The following is a 22,650-nucleotide window of genomic DNA, read 5'->3' on the forward strand; positions in this document are numbered from 1 at the left end:
GAAATGAGATGTCCAATGTGTATCTGGGGAATAACTGAATTAATTGACGCTAACCTCAGTAGTGATGGATTTCTTGCTTCTCCACCTGGGAAAACACAGCCAAAGCCCTAACTCCCAGGAAGAGGGGTCTCTAATACTCCCAGGGAGCAGAAGGGCACTTGTCACCCCCAAGAGCTCTCTGATGTACCCCTCTTTCTCAACACCAGGGGCGCAATTCCCCAGCAGTGACCTCTGGCCCACAGGAGAAAAGAGACACGAGACGTGGGAGGGCTCATCCCACTTGTCCTCCACCCAGGGCCACTTTCTACTTCCTGCATATGACACCTAATTCATAGTGTCCTCCAACTTAATTTTTTGTCCAGTGTTGCTTAACTACATCTGGCCATTTCTCTACTTTTTGCTTCCGGATATGAAGGATGGACCCTTTCTTCCTCCCCAAAGCCTTGCTCCTTTCCAAAGTTTCCTCATTGTCTTCTGGAGGTCCCCCACCCCCAACTGGGATCCTGGGGCAAAAGTACTGCCTCTCCTCCCCCTCCTCTGCCTCCTTCCCCTCTCTGCCTGCCCCGCCAAGCTGCTGTGAAGTCGCATCTCCCTTCCAAGTCTCAGTTCCTTCCAAACAATGTTACAAGCACATGAAAGCCAAGGCCCAGGCACTTACTGCCACTGGCACTTTTTTGTGCTTCCTCCAAAGGACACTTCCCAAAAGGAGCATGAAAACGTGGGGCAGGAGTGAACCCTCTGGTCTCTGGGTCAGGATGGTGTCAAATATTTGGGGATGCGACCCTTAAGAAGAATCAGGGAGGCAGGTTGGAAGGAGTCAAGAGTCAGAATCCTCAGAAACAAAGCAGAAGACATCACCAGAAGGTAATGTACAAATAAAGTTCCCTGGAGGTCTCAGAGAAGGCCAGGGCTCTTCCTGCACTCCAGGTTTTCTCTTCTCTGGCGTCCCAAGTGTTTTTGCCTTTCAGTGACTTGTTGGAGCTCAGGTCGCCTTGGAAGCCTCCGATGGCCTTGGGTCCACCTCAACCCTCCATCCCCAGACTCTTTCCAAGTATGCCCATGCCATACATACAGTCTAACGTACTCCCACTAAACACAGACTAATGGACCTGGGTTCACATGCGCACCAATCCTTCTGGCTGTGTGAGAACTGGCAAGTTACTTAACCTCTCTGAGTCTCGGTTTGTTTCCCTCCTGAAGCCGGGCTAGTAACAGGATGCTTCTCGCTGGGCCACCGTAAGGGCAAAATAAGGCAACACTTGTAAACATTGAGCACAGTGCCCGGCACAGTGAAAGCGTGCGGTAAAATGCTGGCTGGTGCTGTCATTTCTTCTATTATTATCATTATTATCATTATTATTCTTTGTGTTTCAGGAATCTGAATCTTTGATCCCCACTTATTCCCAGTCTGCAGGATCCAGGTAAGACTGTATCTTTACTTTCTTGGTACCCCCCAGAGCTGGGTTTAATAAATACTTGCCGAGCAGAATTAACCATAGGCTGAGCTGTCTTAATGACCCAGCTGGCACTTCTTAAAAGAAGAATTAATTTTGCTAGCAATAAGCAAATCAGCCATGTAATTATCTGTACATATATAGACAAAGGGAAGGAACGCCTGGAGTTCGGTCTCACCAGACTACCTCACATGCCGACACCCACTCCACAGTCACTGAAAGATACAGCCCCTGTTTGGATGGGGGTATGGCAGCCCCAGGTCCAGGGTCCCTAACACGACCCTGATGCCCAGGCTTCCCCCCACCCCCCCACCCCCCTCCCTGCTCTGAGACTGCCAGGCTGGGAATGTGAGCCACCTTACTGTCTGGATTTCCCCTAACTGATTGGCAGGAGCAGGAGGTTTGAGTAGCTGGTTCAGTCATTGCTTTTCCACCTCACACTCCCTGCCCCAGGCTGGCACCTCGTGGAAACCCAGAACCTCACAGAGCTGGTTCAAGTTCCCACAAGCGCTAGTCAGTGACTGGAGCCAACTGTAAGAGCCCAGGCGGGGTGGGGAGCCCAGGCGGGGTGGGGAGCCGCAGGGCGCCGGCACCCCTTTCTGGAAGGCTCATCACCACCAGCTCTCACACCAACACCTCTGTGGCCACCTGGTCAGTAGCCCCGGCCCCTGCCCCGCCTAGCCCTGCCCTGCCCGGGGACAGCCCAGCCAGGCTTCCAGCGCCCTTGGGCACAGGAGCCCGTTGGTCCAGACACCGGCGGCGCGCACCCTGGAGTACAGTTACTTTCTGCCTTGTGCTCCGGCACCCGCGACCTCACCCAAAACTGCGCGCAGGCAGCCGGCCCGGCCAACTTTCTTCGCTCTTTCTCTTTTTCTTTCAACAAAACGGTGCTTCGCACCAACCCACACTCCGAGAGCTTAGCGCAAATCCTCGCCCCGCTCTCCTTCACCAAGTCCACGCCGCTGGCCGCCCGCTGGCCTCCCGTCCCCGGGGGCCCACTCAGCCAGGTGGCTGCAGGGTCCGTCCCGGCGCCCGGGCCACTCCCTCCCACTGCCCCCGAGGCACTCACCGATCTGCGCCAGGCTCAACTGCGAGAGGCACAGTCCCCAGGCTAGGCGCCACCAAAACTTGTCCATGGTGAGAGCGAACTGAGGGGGCGAGCGCGGGGCGCCGGGGGTGGGGTCCGGTGCGCTGGGCGGGGGCCGGCGGAGCACGGGGCGAGCTGGGCGGCCCGAGCCTATCGGGGGCTGGGGTCCGGCTGGGCAATGAGGGCGCCTGGGAAGTTGGGTGCAGTTTTTATTCAAGGGCTGAAAGAGTGACCTAAGAGGGAGGGAGGGAGCGAGGGCAGGACACACCCAAGCGAGGGGGCTGTGACTAAGCAGCCCGCAGAGGTTTAAAGACGCAGCAGCCCTCCCCTGCGCTGGCCCTTCCGCCCCCGCCCCCGCCCCGCGCCCGGAGCCGCGCAGAGACCGTAAACGCGGGCGGCCTTAACGGGCACCGCGGGGGCCCCGGGGGTGCCCGTGAGCCCCGGGACGCACCGGTTTCCTCTCCCGGCCCGCTGGAAGGGCGGCCTCTGGACGGGCCAGGGGATGGCCCGTCCTGAAACCTTAGCCCGGTTGGGTTTGAGCCTCCGACCCCTCCTCTCCGCTAGGTTTCTCTGTGAATGGGGCTGGAGAGTGATCTCGGCGGCTGGATATTCTGGGACAGGAGATGGGATGGGGGCGAGGTCCGGCAGAGTGGCGCTCCCCAGCTCACGGTGGCAAGGAGGGGTGGGGAGCTTGTGATTCTTCCCAGGGGAAAAGGACGAGCGCACTCTTGTTCCCCTGAAAGAGAAGCGAAGTGGAGTTTTCCTTCTTACCAGGGCGGCTCAGAGAAAGCTAAGGATGGCCAGCCAGGGGGCTGCTCTTTCCCTCCTCCAACCCATGTGTCATCTTCCAGTCCCAGGCTGGCACCTGGACCCATCCACTCATTCATCCATCCAGTCACCTGTATTCATTCATCCTCCCAAACATCGTTCCACCTGCCCATTCATCTTCTACCCGTCTTTGCTCACGTCCTACAGGGCTGTTGCATCTTTCCCACCCCCTTCCATCCACTTGTCCAGCGGCACATCCTTTCTTCTAGCCATCCATCTCCCACTTCTTCTTCCAACGACCCTCCCATACAACTTCTCCTCCACCTTCCCATACACTTTTCCACACCTCTTCATAACCCTACATCCATCCATCTGTATACTGTCCTCCTCTCCAGCCAGCCAGCCACATTTGTTCCTCAGTGTATCTATCCAGTGCCCATCATCCACATCTCCATTCGCCATTTTATCCACCCTCTCACCCACCAAATATCCACCCACTCTCTCTTGCTCCTATTTATACTCCTAGCTAAGCAAACATTAATCCACTTGCCCCTATCTGTCCTCCCCAATACATCTCAGAAAGGGGAGGAAGATGGTCCCTGGAGGGATTTCGAGTTAGAAAAATCATACTTTGAGGGGTGCCTGGGTGGCTCAGTTGGTTGAGCGTCCGACTTTGGCTCAGGTCATGATCTCACAGTTCGTGGGTTCGAGCCCCGCGTTGGGCTCTGTGCTGACAGCTCCGAGCCTGGAGCCTGCTTCGGATTCTGTGTCTCCCTCTCTTTCTCTGCCCCTCCCCCACTCATGCGCGCTCTCTCTCTCTCTCTCTCTCTCTCTCTCTCTCTCTCTCTCGGTGTCAAAAATAAATAAAACATTTAAAAAATTTAAAAAAAAGAAAAATCATACTTTGCATTATAATCTCATATCTACCTGTAACATCCAGTGATTTGACATTTGAAAAGCAAAAGCAGTGTTTATTGTTAATGTGGACCACTGAAAGTGTATCTGAATGGGCTTCTCGCCTGGTGGGGTACATAGAAAATGGTAACGTGGGGGACTGTGGGACTGAATTCTCACCAGGCTAGCATTCCCGAGCCAAAGGAATTCCCTTTTGATTTTGTTACTTATTGAAAGAAATTGAAAAATTGAGAGAAAGTGCATGCAGCTTTCCTTATTCATCAAGCATGTAGTGAGTGCTCGCTCAAGAGCATCAAGATGGAAAGGATCTGCCCTATCTATCTTCAGGGGCCTCACACTCTGGCGGGGAATCAGACTCACAAGCCGGCTGTCACCACACAATAAGAAATGTGCTGTGAAATATGTGTGACAATATCCACGGCAGAAGATCACTATGGATAGCCGTCTTACATTGCGTTGTGCAACCTTAAGCAAGTAAATTAGCCTCTAGGCCTCGGTTTTTCTCACATCTAACATGGGGTTAATATCAGTGTCCTTTCTGTAGGATTGGTGAGCAGTAAATGACTCAAAAGTCCTGCATATATTAAGCACTATATGTATATATATATATGCATATAGTAAGCTCCGTAAATGTGTCTGCTATCATGACTAAAAGCAAAATTGTGACTAAGCAGGGAAAAGTGAAAGCACATGACTTGCTCAGGCAATGTCATAGAGCGGCTTGCATGTTCGATTAGATGAAGATATCGAGGGAGGACAGCAAGAAGGGAGGCCAGAGAGGTAAACAGGACCCTCCTCCACCCCCCCCACCCCCCCCCCCCCGCCAGCTCAGGTCATAGACTACGCCAGGAAGTTTGAACTTGACCCCTAGGAAATAGTGAGCCATAGAACTTTCATTATTATTATTGTTCTTGCTGCTGTTATTGTTGTTGTTATTATTATTGTGCTAAAATACACATATCCTAACATTTACCATTGCAGCCATACAGTGGCCCTCAGCACGTTCACAGAATTGTGTGGCTATCACCACCGTCTTGGTCAGCTTGGGCTGCCAGAACTGAGCATCACAGGCTGGATGGCTTACGCAGCAGAGATTTATTTGTCACAGTTCAGGAGGCTGGGAAGTCCCACATCAGGGCGCCAGCATGGCTGGGTTCTGCTGAGAACAGTCTTCTGGGTTTGCAGAGGGCTGGCTGTCTTCTATCCTTACATGAAGGGGGGGAGAGAGACAGAGACAGAGAAGGAGGCAGACAGATAGGGAGGGAGAGAGACAGAGAGAGAGGAAAGGAGAGAGAGGGAGGAAAGGAGAGGGAGAGGGAGGGAGGAGAAGAGAGGGAGAGAGGCAGGGAGAGGGAGAGAGGGAAACAGAGAGGGAGACTGAGATGGGGTGGGGGAGGGGCCAAGCTTGCTGGTGGGTCCTTCTTATAAAGGCACTAATCCCTTTCATAAGGGCTCCACCCTCCTGACCTAATTACCTCCCAAAGTCCCCACCCCCAAATACCATCACACTGGGGGTTAAGAGTCCAAAATATGAATTTGGGGGAGACAAACACGCAGCCAATAACAAAGGCTTTCCAGTTCAGTGTAAGGGTTCAAGTTGGGGAGAGCCTGCTTGAGTGTAGGCTGCTCCTCCTGCATTCTCAGGGACCTGCTCCCCAGCCACCAGTGGCCAGTTTCAAGATTCAGGGGGGAGGGGGGTGGGGGAGGGCGGGGGGGGTGCCAGCTGGAAAGAGAACGGTGCCTCTGACCCCTATCGGAAAAGCAGGCGCTTTGAAAAATGCTGCCCGTAGTGGCAGAGTTGTCTGTCCCCAAGAGGCACCGTCTTCCTGAAACACATGGGGGCAGGCTGCCCCCCCCCCCCCCAAGAAGATCTTCAGACTTTAATCACCTGAGAAGCCAGGCCTAGTGAGTTCCCTGGAAAGGGCACTGGCCCAGGAGTGACCTCGCAGATCTCCCATTACTTCCAGGGCCTTGTTGCAAGAGGGGAGTGAAATGGGATGGTATTCACTGCAACGATGTGTTTACATTGTCTTACCCCGTTTCATAGAACTTGCAGGTTCCTGGAGACCCTCAGAGACAGACACAGAGATCAAAGCAAAGGCTTAAGCGGGGGCTGCGCCTCCCCCCACCCTGACCCCATTCCAAGCGCAAAAGTTCCAAGCTTATCAGTTTGATAACCTTAGAGGACTGTGGGAGGCTTCATTTCCACAAAGGATTTTACTTTGAAAAAGTTATATAAAAACCGCTCAACGAGGCCATCTCCGACGAAGCCTGGTTCCCTGCTGCATATGTGCAAGTTGTAACAATCGGCAGATGAAGCACCGAGTGGGAAGGTGCCTCACAAAGGTTAGGGGGCCATGCAAATTCTTCCAGGAGGAAATATTTTGCCTGCCTGCTTCCCGACAGTTTAGTGAGGGACTGACTGAGGTTGTTTGCCCCATGCCACAAGTGAGTCATTTCAAACTGACCTGACAATTCACTGAGTCAGGACCAACCTTTGGGAATTCCTGGATCACCTCTGTGCGCTAACCCTCTCACCGTCTTTCCACCCCACACTCCACCCCCCCCCCGCCCCCTCCCCCCTACACTGGCCCTACCACGGTCTCACAAAGACATTCCCATGCTCTTTTTTGAGACTGTATAACGCTTAGGTCCTTAAAGTTACTGATTTTGGGTGTTCAGTATCTGTTGTGTGTTGCACCAATTGCCTTTCTAAGTGAAACCAGGGGATGTGGGAAACCAGGGGATGTGGGAAACTGGAAGAGAGAGCTTGAATTGATCTGACTTAACATGAAGTTACACTACTAGGTCAGGGTCCAGGACACGACTGGCAGCCTTGGACCGAGGAAGCCCAGGTCTGAGCAGTGGCTCACCCCCTTATCAGCCCGGTGAGTTCACTTGGGTCACTTAACCTCTGGGAGTTTGGGTTATTTCATCTACCACATGAGGTTCATAAGATCTTTCTCACAGTCTGTTGTGAATAGTAAGTGAAAGAAGGCGTCAGGACTCTACTGGGGGGCCGGCCTCCTGGTAGGGCTCAGCTATCCACCAACCGCTAAGCTGCCTGAGGACAGGGCCATGTCTGTCTTAGACGCTGTCATTACGAGACTCTCAGTTCCTGACTATTCCCTGTCTCTGACATATATACCTTTCCCAATAAAGAATGGCTTGTTCTTTTTCCTCCCGAGACACTTTACAGGGTGACTTTGGGAATTACACGAGCCAATAGATAGCAGCATTTGGACGAGCTGACGCTTTCTAGACAAATGCAAGCCGCGGCGTCCGATCTGGGTGACCGTTTTCAGACCTGGTGGAATTTGAGCGTGGCTCACTCTAGCAGACTAGGATTCGTATGTTTATTTTTCCTGAATTTGGGGGCCTGCTGGCTTCTGACTAGTAAAAAATCTTGTTCTTCCTAAGCAAAGAAAAAGTCAAATCTAAACCAAATGTGAGCAGGAGTGTGTGGAGCAAGGCGGGGAGGTGGGACTGAATCATGGGATTTGAGGATTATAAACACAGCAGGCCACCAGACGCTTTTAAAGGGACAACATTGAATTCCTACATGGGGCTGCTTACCACAGAAGGAGCGATCTGGCAGAGTAAATCGAACACCATTCCAGTTCAACTTTAACTAAAAAAAAAAAAAAACAAACCCATCTTTAGTTCATTCTCAATGAGTAAATTCTACACATGCAAATGAACAGTGGTGAAAAAGCCCTTGTGAAATAATTATTAGTGAAGGCTAAATAAACTGGTAATTTGGAAAGCAATCTTCATGACAAATAAATGGCATCGAATGACTAATTAGTCTGGAGCTAACCAAGTATGATTACAGTGCTGAGCTTTTAGCATTACTAAGGCTTTCAAAGGACGGTAAATAAAATAGCTGATGTGGCCACCGCGCCCTAGAAATGCCAAGGGGACCGGATGCCTCTTGATTCCGGATACATCCATGTCAGTTGCAGCTGTGACGCAGACCTTTGGAAGTTAAAGCAGTATGCCGATAGGTCAAAGCCCACAGTTCAATGGTAGTTAATTTAGAAATGTGAATTTCTGAAGGTGAAATTTGAATTAATGGTGTGTGGCTTTATGCAGAAGGCTAGCTGGGGGGAAGTGAGAGACTGAAGTGAGAGAAGTAAGAGAGTCTCTACTGTATGCGCTATTATTATTTAAGAGAAATGCAGTTGTATTCCTTTTAAGTTCATAGGGTAACTAAAATCTTTATTCATTTTCTTTCCGTTTCATACGAATTGGTAGCTAAACGTCTACTGGAAGGCTGGAAGGGAATGGCATTGATGAACATCTAAGCATGATTCGTGCTGGCCGTATTCATAGTTGGCATATAAACGGTGACTAATGTCCCTGGGTTGCCTGAAAATTGTTCCCTTTATTCCTTCACTATGTGACTACTGTGTGCTGAGCACAATTTAAACATTCTTCGTTCTGTCATAACTCATTCTCATCACTCCTCTGCTGCTGCTATCGCCACCAATGCCATTGTCGCCGCCCCCAATGCCATTGTCACTGCCACCATCACCACCACCGCCAGAACCCTCGCCATCATCACCACAATTACCACCATGGTCACTACCACCAGCACTTAGTACGTATGCCAATGTTATTTAATTACCGCAACAACCCTACGAAAAGTTCACTCCTCCTTTACCGATGAGGTAACTGAGGCTTGGAAAGGTTGGGTGACTTGTCCCAAGCCTCTTTATTTTACTTGAGGGAGATCTTTCTTGCCATTACAAGATGCAGGGACAGAAAATCTCGACCCCTTTCTGATTCTGGATCTAGCAACAATGCTAAGCCAACTGGAGTTTGAACTCGTTTTCACTGAGTTTTATTCCAAGAAATGTCTTTTTAGACGGAAGATGCCTTTAGAAACTGTTGTTAGAGTAGGGGTGGTGGAGGGAAGGTTGCTAAGGTAGAGGGTAGAGACTACTCATTCTTGCTCAGGACTTCTGGATCTAATCTCGGGTCCTGTGATTCTGCATTCCATGTTCTTTTTCACTACCTCAGCTCACCTACAAACCCTCCCCCTTAGCATCCAATTATACCCAAAGAATGCAATGATTTCTCCTGCACTGTTACTGAAGCCAGACATCCCTGATGGTTTGCCCACAGTTGTGTGGCACTCCAAATGAGTGGCAGGCCTTCCCAGGCCTTCTCCAGAACGCTCCTTTCTGCCTGAACATGCCTCATAGACTATTTCAAAAGCAAAACCCTTCAGCCGGCAAATGGTAACAGCTGCTTCTCTTCAAAACACCCAGCGGGTAAAACTTCTGGGCTCCAGTGCACAGGCCTAACACTCTAGCCAAGTCTGGCTGGGTCTCGGTGTTAACTCCTGCAGAAAAGGTTATAGGTAGTGAACTTGGATGTGAGGCCAGGCCAAAACCCGTTTTATTGCTGGGTGCTGTTTCTCAGCCACAGTAGACTGTGACTGTGGAAGACGTTGTGTGGGTGAGAAAGAAACTTGTACTTAATTGGGGGAGGTTGTGGTGAGGGAAGGGGAAGGAGAGTGTGTGAGTGGTAGAGGGAGGACAAAAGGGCACAGACATGAGCCCACCATGATAGGAAGGGAAATGAAAGGCTTCTAACCATCAGCCAGGAATTTAATGGACATGTCCAGTACGTATGACATGGATTCAGCACCAAGGAAAAACCAAAGGGGAACTAGACCCACCCTCTCTCCCCAAAATGATTATGGTCTAGATCAGGGTTGGCCAATCACTTATTTGCATAAAGTACTACTTTAGTTACTGGGAATACAGCAGAAAAACAGAGAGAGACAGACAGAGAGAGAGAGAGAGAGAGAGAGAGAGAGGGACCAGTGTTTTGTTATTACTGAGGACGTTGGGGGAGGGTGCAGGGTAAATTTAGTAAGGTAGAAGGGAAAGTCTGTCTGAAGAGGCAACATTTGAGCCGTATAAAACATTAGAGAAGCACTTCCGAAAAAGAAGGCAGAGCAAACGTAAAGGTTTGAGATGAGAATATTCTTGGTATGTTTGAAGAACAGAAAAGGCCAGTGGGGCTGGAGCTGAGTGAGCGAGCGAGAAAGTGAAGGAGGGTCAGCTTTAGCTCTTAGGTGGCCTTGCAGGCCACAGTAGGAAGTCAGGATTTTGTGCTGATTTCAGAAGGATTTCGGTGGGTTTTCCTTGACTCTCCAGCTCTGGTGAACTAGTAGTGACTGCTTAGGTCACTGTGATGAGAGATTCAGAAGCCTTACAGCTCAGTGGGGAAGAGTTCAGTGATGGCTTAAGAATATATAGAATAGATGAGGCAATGGTAACAGTCGTGATCAATATTTACCATCTCTGAGAAGGATGGAATATTAAGTTGCATTAGTCAGGTTACATCCCAGGTTATGCTGCAGTGGCCACATCACTAAAATCTCAGTGGATTAAGGCGATGGTCCAAGTGACTTCTTGTCATGCTGAGTCTACTGTAGGTCCAGGCAATTCTTCAAAGCGGCTGTCTTCCATGCGGTAGCTCAGTGATTCTGCGTGGTTTGATTTTATGGCACCTGCATTTTAACAGAATGGCTGCATCAGGGAAACAGAACAGTAAAGGATCTCTTACCAGTGACTAAATGCTTTGGCTCAGAAATAATTCATGCCGTTTCTGCTTACACCCCATTGGCTAAAACTAGTCACGTGACCCCATCTAATTGTAAGCGAGCTGAGAGAGGGTGATTCTCCCATGTGCCTAAATGTGGAGGAGAATCTAAGTAAGCAGTAAAAATCTAACATGTAAGTCCACTTTAAAGAAAGTCTAGTCACCCTCCGATGCATTTTTGTAATGAACTGGCTGAGGAGTAGTAAATAAAAAAGGACTTCAGAAAGGAGTGACATTGACCAGGTATATTCCCAAAAAGCTCTATAGATAAGGGTACCTGAGTGATCTTGATAGATGATCTTGTTAGAAAGTCACCCTCCAGCTCCATTGTACCCTCTCCAAACCCGCTAAATCCTTTTCTTTTCCTGGTCCAACCCCATCCACCAGTTTGCAATAGGGTCTTTGCACTTGTCTGGCTCGTTTAACTTATTACTTTGGATGCAATATCATATTTGCTATGTAACCTTGGACAATTTACTCAACCTCTTAGAGCTTAAGTTACTCATTTAATGCTGTATATTATTATTGTGAAAATTAAAGTACACAGTGTACACAATGCATCTATTTAGCTTAACATAGGTTTTGGAATAGAGCAGGTCCAAAAAATTGAAGTTACCGTTATTTTTTTTAAAAGAAAGCCTTTATTATTTTTTTATTAACAAAAAGTACAGAAAAAAGTAGTTCCAGAGTTCGTTCGGTGGCTCAATGATAGTGTGATAGACATAAAATCTGTTCATCTTTCTGTACCACCGTTAACATGCCAGCTTCCATTCTCAATGCGGTTTGCCTCATGTCACAAAATAGTTACCGAAGATCCCGGCATTAAATCCTCATTTGACGGTGTCCAAAGATGAAGAAAGGAGGTAGGCAAGAAGAAAAGGATCTTTCATCATATGGTTCTCTCCTTTCATCAAAGAGAAAAATTATCCTCAAAAGCTCATCATCCCCCAGCCAACCTCCTCATGTCTCAAGTTCTACCAGATGTAGTTACGATTATACCTTTCCTTTAAATTCTGTCCTTTCTTGGCTTTATAGGTACTGCCCTAGCCCATTTTTCATTCTACCTTTCAGATGGCTTTCTCTTTCCGTATTTTGTGGCCTAATTTTAGCTAGTGACAAATTAACTCAGCAACATATATATATATAATGGCTCAAATACATAGAGGTTTATTTTTGAGTCATCTAACACTTACGAGGGTTTTTGGATAGGTAAGATGTTGGGGACGATGGAAGATTCATGTTAACGGAGGCTCTGCACTTCTCAACGCTGCTGGGGCCATTCCCATTCAATCAGTGGAAGGAAAAGGAGCATGTAGGAGCACTGTCTGGTGGTGGTAGTGGTGGGGTGGTTATGAGCCAGGCCTGGTATGGGACCATCACTTCCATCCATGTCTCATTGAATGGGTTCTAGCCATCCCTGGGCAATGGAGTCCAACCGTGAGTCCAGTGGAAAGGGGGTGAAAGTGGAGGTGAATCCATCCCTGGCTCTTCTGCTGAATCCCTTCCTGCATTCCTTCTCCTGATTTAGACCTCCTCAAGGAGATGTCCAGGTTTTTATCTGTTTCTTCACTTTTCCCCTAGGCTTACTTCGCCTACGATACCACAACCACGAGAAAGGAGACTGGCTTCACTCATTGAGCATTCCTACACCTTCCAAGTGTCCTGTTCACTTTTCTTCTTGTTTCCCACTTGAATACTGGGTTCGTCCAATTGAAGACATCGGGAGAAGGTTTGGGGCAAAAAGAAAGAGAATGGACTGCTAGCATGGGTTTGATTCCAAGGCCAGCCATCTGGGAACTTGAACACAGTTTATAGGCGGGAAATGGCCCATGTAGTCCTGGATTATAAACCGGTGGCTTTCTTTGTCAACTCACTGGAACCTTGGGAGCCCAGTTTTAATACTATTTATAACCTGCTCTGAGATCATGTCCCCAAATACTAATTGCAAAGGATTTTAATATAAAGGTGCTCTTCAATCACAGACTTTTCATAAACAAATACATTTGGGAAACACTAGGTTAAAAGAGGTGAACAGGTGTCCCTACTCTAAGCACCCTTCCTTGGTTTGTTTTCACGCATCAACCATTTCTTAAGTGTTTGGTAGCATCAGGCACCATGCGAGGCTCTGTGGGTGGGTTCTCAACACACTCATATGGCCCCTATTCTCCAGCGATATAAAATATGGCACCAAGATGCACTGTAAGTTTCCGAGAGGGGGCCATAGTACGCGGTTTTCCCCAATACTATTTGACCACAGACACCTCCCTATTTTAAAAAAAAGGAGTATGATAAATTCCCACATACCCATCACCCGGTTTCAACAATTACCAGCTCATGGCCCATTCTACCTATCTGCACCTCCTACTTCCTTCCTCACCACCTGATTATTTTGAAACAAATACCAGACATCGTATCTTTTTATCGGTAGATTGCTCATTATGTGTCTCTAAAAGATAAGGGCTCTTTGAAATAACATAAACCGCAATACTGTCATTACATTATTGGTGATTTTGAATTTTCTCCACTAGTGGTCTATATATATTAAAATATATGTCTATATTTTATAATATATTGTATATTATAAAATTTTAATATATATAAACCACTAATGGAGAAAATTCAAAATCAGCAATAATGATATATGTATATAAAACACATACATATATAATATATATATTCACACTTTTGAATCAAATAATCTTATTTTATTTAAAAAAATTTTTTTTTAACGTTTTATTTATTTTTGAGACAGGGAGAGACAGAGCATGTACAGGGGAGGGTCAGAGAGGGGGAGACACAGAATCTGAAACAGGCTCCAGGCTCTGAGCTGTCAGCACAGAGCCCGAGGCGGGGCTCGAACTCACGGACCACGAGATCATGACCTGAGCTGAAGTCAGCCGCTTGACCGACTGAGCCACCCAGGCGCCCCCAAATAATCTTATTTTAAAAATATATTAAGATGCAATAAACATAAATGGGTATTCAGGTGCATGTGCACACACGTGCACGCACACACACACACATGCTGAGTAGCTGTGACATCATCTCCAAGGAAACACCCTGGTCCTGAGGGCAGTCTCCACCACACACTGGGTGGACCCGTTCTGCCTGCAGTAAAATTGGAAAGGAAATCCCGCCCACCCTCACGTACCCCAGTCCTGTGGGAAATGGGACTGAGGGGGATCTGGCCTGGTCTTACAGGTGCTGTAAGTGGCTCTGTCAGGTGGCCTCTGAAAAGTGATGTGGGGGAGGATGACAAAATCTGGGCAGCAGGAGGCAGGGCCACCATACGACATCATCCAGAGAAGTTTCGATCAGTCCCCCCTTCTGCCACGCAGCTGAGGCTCCATGTCTAGCCTCGGAACTGTTGAAGTCTTCTTGGTCACTTTAGCCCCTGGGTCAATATCTAGAAGACCGTTCCTCACCAACGAGTTTGGCCCAGTGACCAAAGATGTAAGCAAAGGCATGGAAACTCTGAGCACTCCGGAAAAGCCAGAGGGAAACCCCAGAACGAGAAGATGTACCTAAGACATATTTGGCTTTCATCCGAATTGTACCTAAGCTGGCCTTCTCAGAAGCAGTCCCCTTTCCCAGCCCAGATGGGGCTACACCAACGATGGCATGTTCAAGCCATGGCTTGCCTTGTTCAAGGATGGAGAACTGTATTTATTCTGGCCCAGGCTTGTGGGGCAGAGGGACCCCCCAAGACGGAGGTCATGTTTCTCCAGAGATAAGTCAACCAACAATGGCACTTCTGTTGCCTCGTCTTGCGGAGAAATAGCCCCATGTCCAGTGGCTGATGGCTGCTCCCCTTAAGGTTGTGTTCAGAGTTACCAGTGCTGTGAGGGGGTGCGGGGGGTGATGTGGGCGGGATGCAGAGGGGTGATGGGAATTCTATCAGTTTCTCAGATGCTTTTGGTCTCTCTCAGCTCCTATTCTCTCTACTTTCCTTTTTTTTTTTTTTTTTTTTTTGAGTTTCTTTATTTTGAGAGTGAGAGAGGGCGCAAGTAAGGGAAGGGCAGAGAGAGCTCTGTTAGCGCAAAGCCGGATGTGGGACTAGATCCCACAAACTGCAAGATCATGACCTGAGCTGAAACCAAGAGTCAGTCGCTCCACCGACTGATCCAGCCAGGCACCCCCTCTACCTTCTTTATGTTTTCCTCCTGATGTGTCTCCTTTCTCTTCCCCCCTGCCCTCCTCACAAGGCTCAGCCCTCATCCCTGTCTCTCGACTGGCTTCCCCTCCCGCCAGCCACAAATATTCTCTTCCTTACAACTTTGCGCTCTCTCCCCTCACGTTGGTCTGCCCATCTGCCACCCCTTCTAGCCGGGGTTTGTCCCTCTTTCGTCCCCACCCACGGAGTGTCAGTCCCTAGTGGCCTGACTTAGACCTCTCATGTTTCCATTCTCATCACACGCAATCTGGAAACTCACCCTCAGAGCAGAAGGAGGGCTCTGGGGTGCAGCCCCCAGGACATCTTTGTTTCACACCCCTTTCTCTTCCTCTAACGAAGCAGTGACAGGCTTCTCTGGTCCCTTATTTGAGAGAAAGACAGAATGACAAGAAGCTATTGCATGGGATGGGCGTGGAGGGCACAGGGAATGTTTTGCTGTCTCAGTGGTTACAGAGCCCCATATCTACAGAGAACGAGGGAAGTACCAGTTATGTTATCAGGAGAAGGGCTTATTCAGGACCTCTCACAGAACTCTGTGTTTTTGGAATGGCTACAGTCACTTACAGATAGAAAATCTGAGGATCAGAGAGGTTAAGTGGGTTGCCCACAGTCACACAGCAGTGGAGCCAGCGATGGAGCCTGGCCTCATGTCAAAGCCCTTGTTCATTCTATTGTACAGAGGGTTGCCATGGACTGCTTTTTCCTGTCTTAACCATCTGAGACGGTCTCTCCCCATCATCTAGCACCTCAGCATTTGTTTCTCTCTCTACTAATTTGCATCTCATTTCCTCTAGAAAAGTTTATGGTGTACTCCTCTTCTCTTCCCTGCCTGTCCCGGCCCGCACACTTCTCTGCCCACGTCTTGGTGACGTCACCAGCACCGCGGGAAAATTCCAGAGAACCTCCCCACTCTGTGGAGCTTCGGGATTCAAGCTGTCTGGAGTCAGGGCCAAAGTTTCCTACCCTTGTGAGATGCTTGTAGAAACCTGCACTCGTGACCTCAGGGTCTGCTTCAAGGTAAAGGGGACCTAGGGCAGGAGAGGAGGAGAATCCAGATACAGTCTTCTCAAGGTCAGAGAGAAATCTGCAGGTTGATGGAGGCCGAGCCACACATTAAGCTCCCGCCAGTATGCCCAGTAACCCCTCTCCCCACCAGCGAGCTAGCTGGTATGCAAACACATGCTTCTACCTACAGTGTCCCATGCAGATCTGTTCTGTGTTTCTTGACATGGTAGGGCCTCTACAGTGTTGAAAATACTAAAAAGAAGAAGAAGAAGAAGGAAGTAGGAAGAAGGAAGAAAGAAGAAAGAAGAAAGAAGAGGGAGAAATCAACCTAGACTCCACTCACTATTAAAAGTTATTTGGCTCTTGCTTATTTTCCTTTCAGTTTTGGATCATGGATGGCCAGGTTGAGTTTTTTTCTAACTATTGCCATGGTGGTGGGTGCAACGTTTTCCCTCCTGCTTTTCCCTCCTGCTTTGCTCCCTTACCGTTTATTCTGTCATGCTCATTTTTCAACGTAAATTCCAGAATTACTATTTTAAAATTATGTCCAGGGACGCCTGGGTGGCTCCGTCGGTTAAGCGTCTGGCTCTTGATTTCGGCTCAGGTCGCAATCTCCCAGTTCATGAGTTTGAGCTCCATGTCGGAGCCTGCTTGGGATTCTCTCTCTCTCCCTCTCTCTCTGCCCCTCTCCTGGTCTCTCTTTCAAAAATAAATAAACTTTAAAAAAAAAAAAAGGCAAATAAAATGATGCCCAGCATTTCATTGACTGGATACAGCGTAATATATTAAAATATTTCCTTGCTGATATGCATTTCAGTTGCTTCCTCTGGTCACAATTGTATAGAACATTTTAGTGGAAATGTTTATGCACGTCATGTTTTGCTTTCCTTGAATTATTGCCTCAAAAAGTCATCAGAAATGAAAATGGTTGGGATAGTTTGATCGCAATATGGAGTTAGTATGAAGCCTGGAGTCCCCGTAGGGTTAAAAACACAGGTTTGGCACTTGCTAGCTGTGTAACCTTGAACCAACTGTCTTTCTAAGTTTCAATTTCCTCCGAAGTAAAAGAAGGCAAATAGAGTCCCTAATCCGTGTGGTCGCAGTGAGGACTGAATTAAATAAAATACCGTAGATTCCGTACATTTGGGCTGTTACTAGGACGCATCCCATGGCTGCTGTTACTATCCTCGCACTCACGCTGTTTCTCTGTTCCTTTAGACTAAGCTGACTCAACCCCATGTGGCTGAAAGTGAAAATGTTTCTTGAGGCAAACTCAAACCGGTTTGCCCCATAACCCGACGGGTCAAATTACTTCAGATCTTCTTGCTTTACTGATACCTCTCAATGTGCCCCTTGCTCCCTTCACAAATGTGTCCATCCTGAGTCTGAGACTTTGGTCAAATCTCAGCCCTAACTTGATCTCTTTCAAGGCTCTTCCAAAGCCTTTTTCGGACCCTGGTCCCAGATGACCGCAGGTATGTTAAAACGACCCCTTCCCCATCTGCAGGACATATAATTATATGGGAGCAGGAGACTAGTAGAGGTGATGTGAGCTTTTGTATTGAGTTAACTACTTGTTAATTTTGTGTTTGGGGTCAGGGTGTAGGGGTCCAATGAATGGTGCCTTTCGCCTTCCTTCCTCAGTTCAGAATCAAAGAGGAAGTACACTCAGGAGTCAGGTAGATGGAGGTGAGGATAACGGCTTTATTCACAGGAGCAGCTGAAGAAAAGAATAAGGTCTCAATAGGCAGCCACATAAATGAACGTGAAGCATTCCCCCCCCTCAAAATAGCCTTCAGGCTTCTGGCACTTGCCAGGGAGCTGATGGGCCTAGAAGGGACCCCCCCGCTGCAGGCAGGTGCATCTGAAAGTGACGGAGGGGGAGGAGTCCCATGGAGAACATTTGGTCTTTTTCCAAACTCACTGTCAGAAAAGAGAGTGTAAAGGATGGTCAGAGAGGCCAGGGGTGTTTTTAGCTGCAGTTTCTCAGCATGGAAATGTCAGGCCAGGGAACAGTAGGTTTCTTTTTGGACCCAATATGTGATCCCATACTGGCTTGCGGCACATGATGATGACAGGTCCAGTCTTACCATTTGGACCTCTCACAGCTACAGTTACACCCACTCTTTCCCTTCTCCTCTCTTCGCCTTCCCCATGACCCCCCAGAATAGTCTTTATCCCTAGGACAGTGTTGACCCACAGCTGGCACCCCCGAGATAGGGGTGGAGCTCTGACCTTGACAGCTCTTTAAATTTTTTTTTAATGTTTATTTATTTGTTTTGAGAGACAGAGAGTGCAAGCAGGGGAGGGGCAGACAGAGAGAGAGACTCCCAAGCAGGCTCCACGCCATTGACACAGAGCCCGACCTGGGGCTCAAACCCACGAACTGTGAGTCTATGACCTGAGCCTATACCAAGAGTCAGACACTTAACCGACTGAGCCATCCACGTGCCCCTGGCATTGACGGCTCTTGGATCATGTTGTCACATTGCTTTTCTGTCAATTTATAATTCCATCCATCACGTAATAGGATTACGTCAGTAACAACAACAGCCGCAACAAAAACTCCCAAACAAAAAGCAAAAATCCCAGTTCAAATTGGCTCAGGCAATAGAGATTTATTATTTCCCATCACAAGGAGGTGGTGTTAGCAATATTACTCAGTGATATCGAATTCAGGTTCTTTCTCTTTTTCTGCTCTGCCTGCTGCCCCTTGACTTCCTCCTAAGACTGGTCCTGCTCGTGGTCCTCTGGTACACGCTGTACCTAGGCATCCCATCCAGGAATTACCTCATCCAGAAAAAGAAAAGGGACCATGCTGTCTTTGTTTTACGTTTTAAATGAGGAGCTCTTCCCTAAAATACTCCTCACCCTGCACCGGCCCTCACTAAACCAATCTCTACGCGAGAGGATGAAGCCCCCATTATTGTCTTAGCCCTGTTCATAGCTAGAGAGGGTGGACACACTGAGAAACCCGGGGCTCTGACACAAGGGAAAGGGGACAACAGATGTCAGGCGGGCAGCCAGCTATGTCTACTGCGCATCACTAGGCATCTGTTTCAGCGGTTGGGATTTTAAAGAACCAGTCTCCTTCTATTTCTGCGTTCTCATGTCTGAACCTCAATTTCCTCCTCTGCCTTCTGCACCTTGCAAGGCTGCTGTGATGATTGAAACGGCGTGTGTGACTTTAGAGAGTGCTGTGTAAACCTGGCATGCGACGAGCATGGTGAGTGGAACATGAGTCTCTCTTACCACCCCTGGGGTGCAACTCCTTCCCGACTTCAACTGTTGTTTGCAAAGCTGGGATCTCGTCCTTGCGAGCCTGGAGAGTGGAAACATCTCATCATGGTGGTAAGAGTTCCTCTTTGACCTCCAAAAATAATGAAAAAAAAAATGTAAATAACAAACTGAAGCGGATTGAACCAACAAACATGAAAAGATGCTCAATGCCACTCATCATCAGGGAAACGCAAATTAAAAACTCCAGTGAAATGTCACCTCACACCCATTAGGATGGTTACTATCTCAAACGCCGGCAAGGGTGTGGAGACGCTCTAATCCTTGTGTCCTGGGGGTGGGAAGGTGAAACGGTGCAGCCATTATGGAAAACAGTATGGTGGTTCCTCCAGAAATTCAAAATGGAATTGCCACCTGAGCTAGCAATCCCACTTGTGCGTGTCTAAGACCTGTCAAAGAACTGAAAGCAGAATTTTGAAGAGAGATTTGCGCACCCGCGTTCATAGCGGCATCATTTACAAGAGCTAAAAGGCGGAAGCAACACACATTTTCATGGACAAATAAATGAAGGCGCACAATGTAGCATCATTCTGTCCTCAAAAGAAAGGAAAGCTGACACATGCTACAACATGAATGAACCTGGAGGACATCATGCTAAGCGAAATAAGCTAGTCACAGGAAGACAAGCACTGTAATATTCCACCTAGGTGAGGTATCTAGACTCATCAAATTCATAGAAACAGAAAATACAATGGTGGTTGGTAGGGTAGGAGAGAAATGGGGGGTTGTTCAGTGGGTAAGAATTTAAGTTTTGCAAGAAAGAAAACTTCTAGAGATCGGTTGCATGCCAACGTGTACGCGTTTAATGCCCCCGTACCACATATACTTGGAAATGGTTGAGTTGGCAAAATTTGTGTTATGCATTTTTTTTACCACAATAAAATTTTTCTATTTAAAAACATTTTTTAAATGTTTATTTATTTTTGAGAGAGAGAGAGAGAGAGAGAGAGATAGAGAAAGAGAGCATGAGCAGGGGAGGGACAGAGACAGGGAGACACAGAATGTGAAGCGGGTTCCAGGCTCCGAGCTGTCAGCACAGAGCTCAATGCGGGGCTCAAACCCATGAACCACAAGAATATGACCTGAACCAAAGTCAGACGCTTAACTGACTGAGCCACCCAGGCGCCCCAATAAAAAATGAAAAAAAATTGTTTTAAATATAATTTATTGTCAAATTGGTTTCCATACAACACCCAGTGCTCATGCCGACAAGTGCCCTCCTCTGGGTTGATAATATGCAGGGCTGGACAGTACATAGAGATATAAGCACTTACCCCCACCTTTTAAACAGTTGATGGGACGTCAAATGGCCTTATTTTTTGTGGATGGCGGTTTGGTAATATCTACCGCAGTTAAAGGCAGAAGAGGGAGGAGAGTGGGAGGGATATTATCAAGGAGGGGGTGCAGGGGCCTGAATGAAGGATCATCATGTAACTGGACCCCAAGAGTAGGAGCTGAGTCTGCCTCCAGAGACTGCCCAGCCTCTGCCCAGCAAGGACCATCTGCAGCCAACCTTAGGAAGCTGGACAAACCACCCCTTGCCAGTTGAGTGAACACTGAACCTTTCTGGTAGTGAGGGCCTCTATTAGCTGTCTTCCTCCTGGCCTCCTTCCGGTTCCTTTCTGGTCATCTTGGTGGAGCTGCCATCTGCCTATGCCCAGAGATTTCACTAAGGCCTCTCTCCGCCATCCGTGTTAGGCAAGGTTGGCGAACCAGCAAAAAAAAAAAAAAACCCAATATTTTAGTGGCTTAACACAGTAGAGCTTTCTTTCTTTCTTTTTTTTTTTATATACAAGGTTCAATGAGGATGTTTTTGGCTGATCAGCAACCCCGTGCAGTCCTCCTCCAAGCTGTGACCCAGGGATCCGGGTTTCTTCCATCTGGTGGCTTTGCCGTGCCCTAAGCCCTCGTCAGAGTCTTCTCCTGCAGCGGGAGCTCTGCGTTCGGCCAGATGGCAAGCTAAGAGAGAGCGGGGAAATTGCATGGGCTGTTTTAGGATCCAGGCTTGGAAGTGGCATCCATCAGTGCCACCCGCGTCCTACTGGCAAGACACGGTCACACTGCAGCACTTGGATGCAACAAGTCCGCAGATGGTCTCTACGGTCTTGTGTGGCCGAAAAGAAAACAAGCTGGTTGGCGCATACATACCAATGTGTCTGTCATAGTACCTTATGAAGACAACCCCTCTTATAACAACCTAGAACACTGAAGCCCACTGAAACAGAGGGAGAGCCTGCACACCCGAAGGAAGGCTGGTGATAGATGAAACATCCCTTCGCTGTTCCCAGCACCCCCCGTACTGGGTTGGGCTAATAAAGAGCCATTTCAAGATACTCGCAGCCCATTCCCAACTGACACTTTTAATCATAAAAAAGTGAAGATGTCATTTCTACTCGAACAAAACCTATTTTCCTCTTCTTCCACCTACAGGAATTTCATTACTGAGACCGCATTTCCCAACAGGTACAGAGAGCCCGTCAAATCATGAGAGACTCTTAAGGACTGAGAACAGACTGAGGGTTGATGGGGGGCATGGGGGAGAGGAGAGAGTGGGTGATGGGCATGGAGGAGGGCACTTGTTGGGATGAGCACTGGGTGTTGTATGGAAACCAATTTGACAGTAAATTATATTAAAAAAAACAACAACAACATACTGCAGTGACTGGAGGAACTGAAAAACAGATCATTTGCACCTGCTTGGCCCTTTCCAAGGAGGAATTCCTGCCAGCCCTGGCTGTTCAAATTCTACCCGTCCGCTGGGGGCACACATATCTCAGGACCTAAGATTCCTTTCCTTACTACTCAGCCCATAGAGATCCTATCCCTTTCTGCCTTACAAAACACTGATTATTTTTGTTACTATCATTTGAGATTTGGTTGTCATTTGTATTGAACTCCACATCTTCGTGCAACAATTATCAACTAAGCATACTGGGTTCCGGACTAAAGGATTCAGAGATAATAAAAGGAAAACAGCCTTCCTGGAATCTGCAGCCCAGTGAAGAAGGCAAATGAACTTTCTGTAAATCTGAGTGTTCTGGAGCTTGCAGGCAAATACAAAACGTCTTGGAGATTCAGATGGAAGAGCCGTCTTCCTGAATGTGAGTGAGGATGAACTGGTGCATTTGAATTCGGACTTTGAAGGGTGCAAAAGACCCTAACAAGTAGAGTCTGGGGAGTGCGTTCCAGGGGAAGGCAAGAATGGGCAAAGTCACCAAGGTGTTGGAAAACTTCACAACAGGCAGGTTATTCTGGATGGCTGGAGATAAAGCTGCAAAGGTGAGAATCAGTTAGGATTCTTTGAGCTGCAAGTAATAAAAGTATGTCTC

The 22,650-nt window shown here is 48.1% G+C and overlaps 1 protein-coding gene and 1 long non-coding RNA gene across 20 annotated transcripts in view; one reads left to right on the forward strand and one right to left on the reverse strand.

Moving 5' to 3' along the window:
* Positions 1-2,781, reverse strand: part of CD44 (CD44 molecule (Indian blood group)) — an 87,763-nt gene extending 84,982 nt beyond the window's left edge. For 6 of the 19 annotated variants that reach the window (XM_027072893.2, XM_027072894.2, XM_027072891.2 and 3 more), the window contains exon 1: positions 2,524-2,781. In XM_027072893.2, the coding sequence (XP_026928694.2) occupies positions 2,524-2,590 (67 nt within the window). In that variant the 5' untranslated portion in view covers positions 2,591-2,781. The remainder of the gene's footprint in view (positions 1-2,523) is intronic. The other 13 variants (XM_027072895.2, XM_027072898.2, XM_027072896.2 and 10 more) reach the window with 8 other exon arrangements.
* LOC113603405 (uncharacterized) lies at positions 42-22,291 on the forward strand. The gene is made up of 4 exons (XR_008290397.1): positions 42-864; positions 1,375-1,421; positions 15,814-19,375; positions 21,118-22,291. It is a non-coding gene; the product is annotated as an uncharacterized LOC113603405 (long non-coding RNA).
* The last annotated feature ends 359 nt before the right edge of the window (positions 22,292-22,650 follow it).

The sequence above is a fragment of the Acinonyx jubatus genome, chromosome D1, assembly GCF_027475565.1.
Source record: "Acinonyx jubatus isolate Ajub_Pintada_27869175 chromosome D1, VMU_Ajub_asm_v1.0, whole genome shotgun sequence".
Lineage (NCBI taxonomy): Eukaryota > Metazoa > Chordata > Mammalia > Carnivora > Felidae > Acinonyx > Acinonyx jubatus.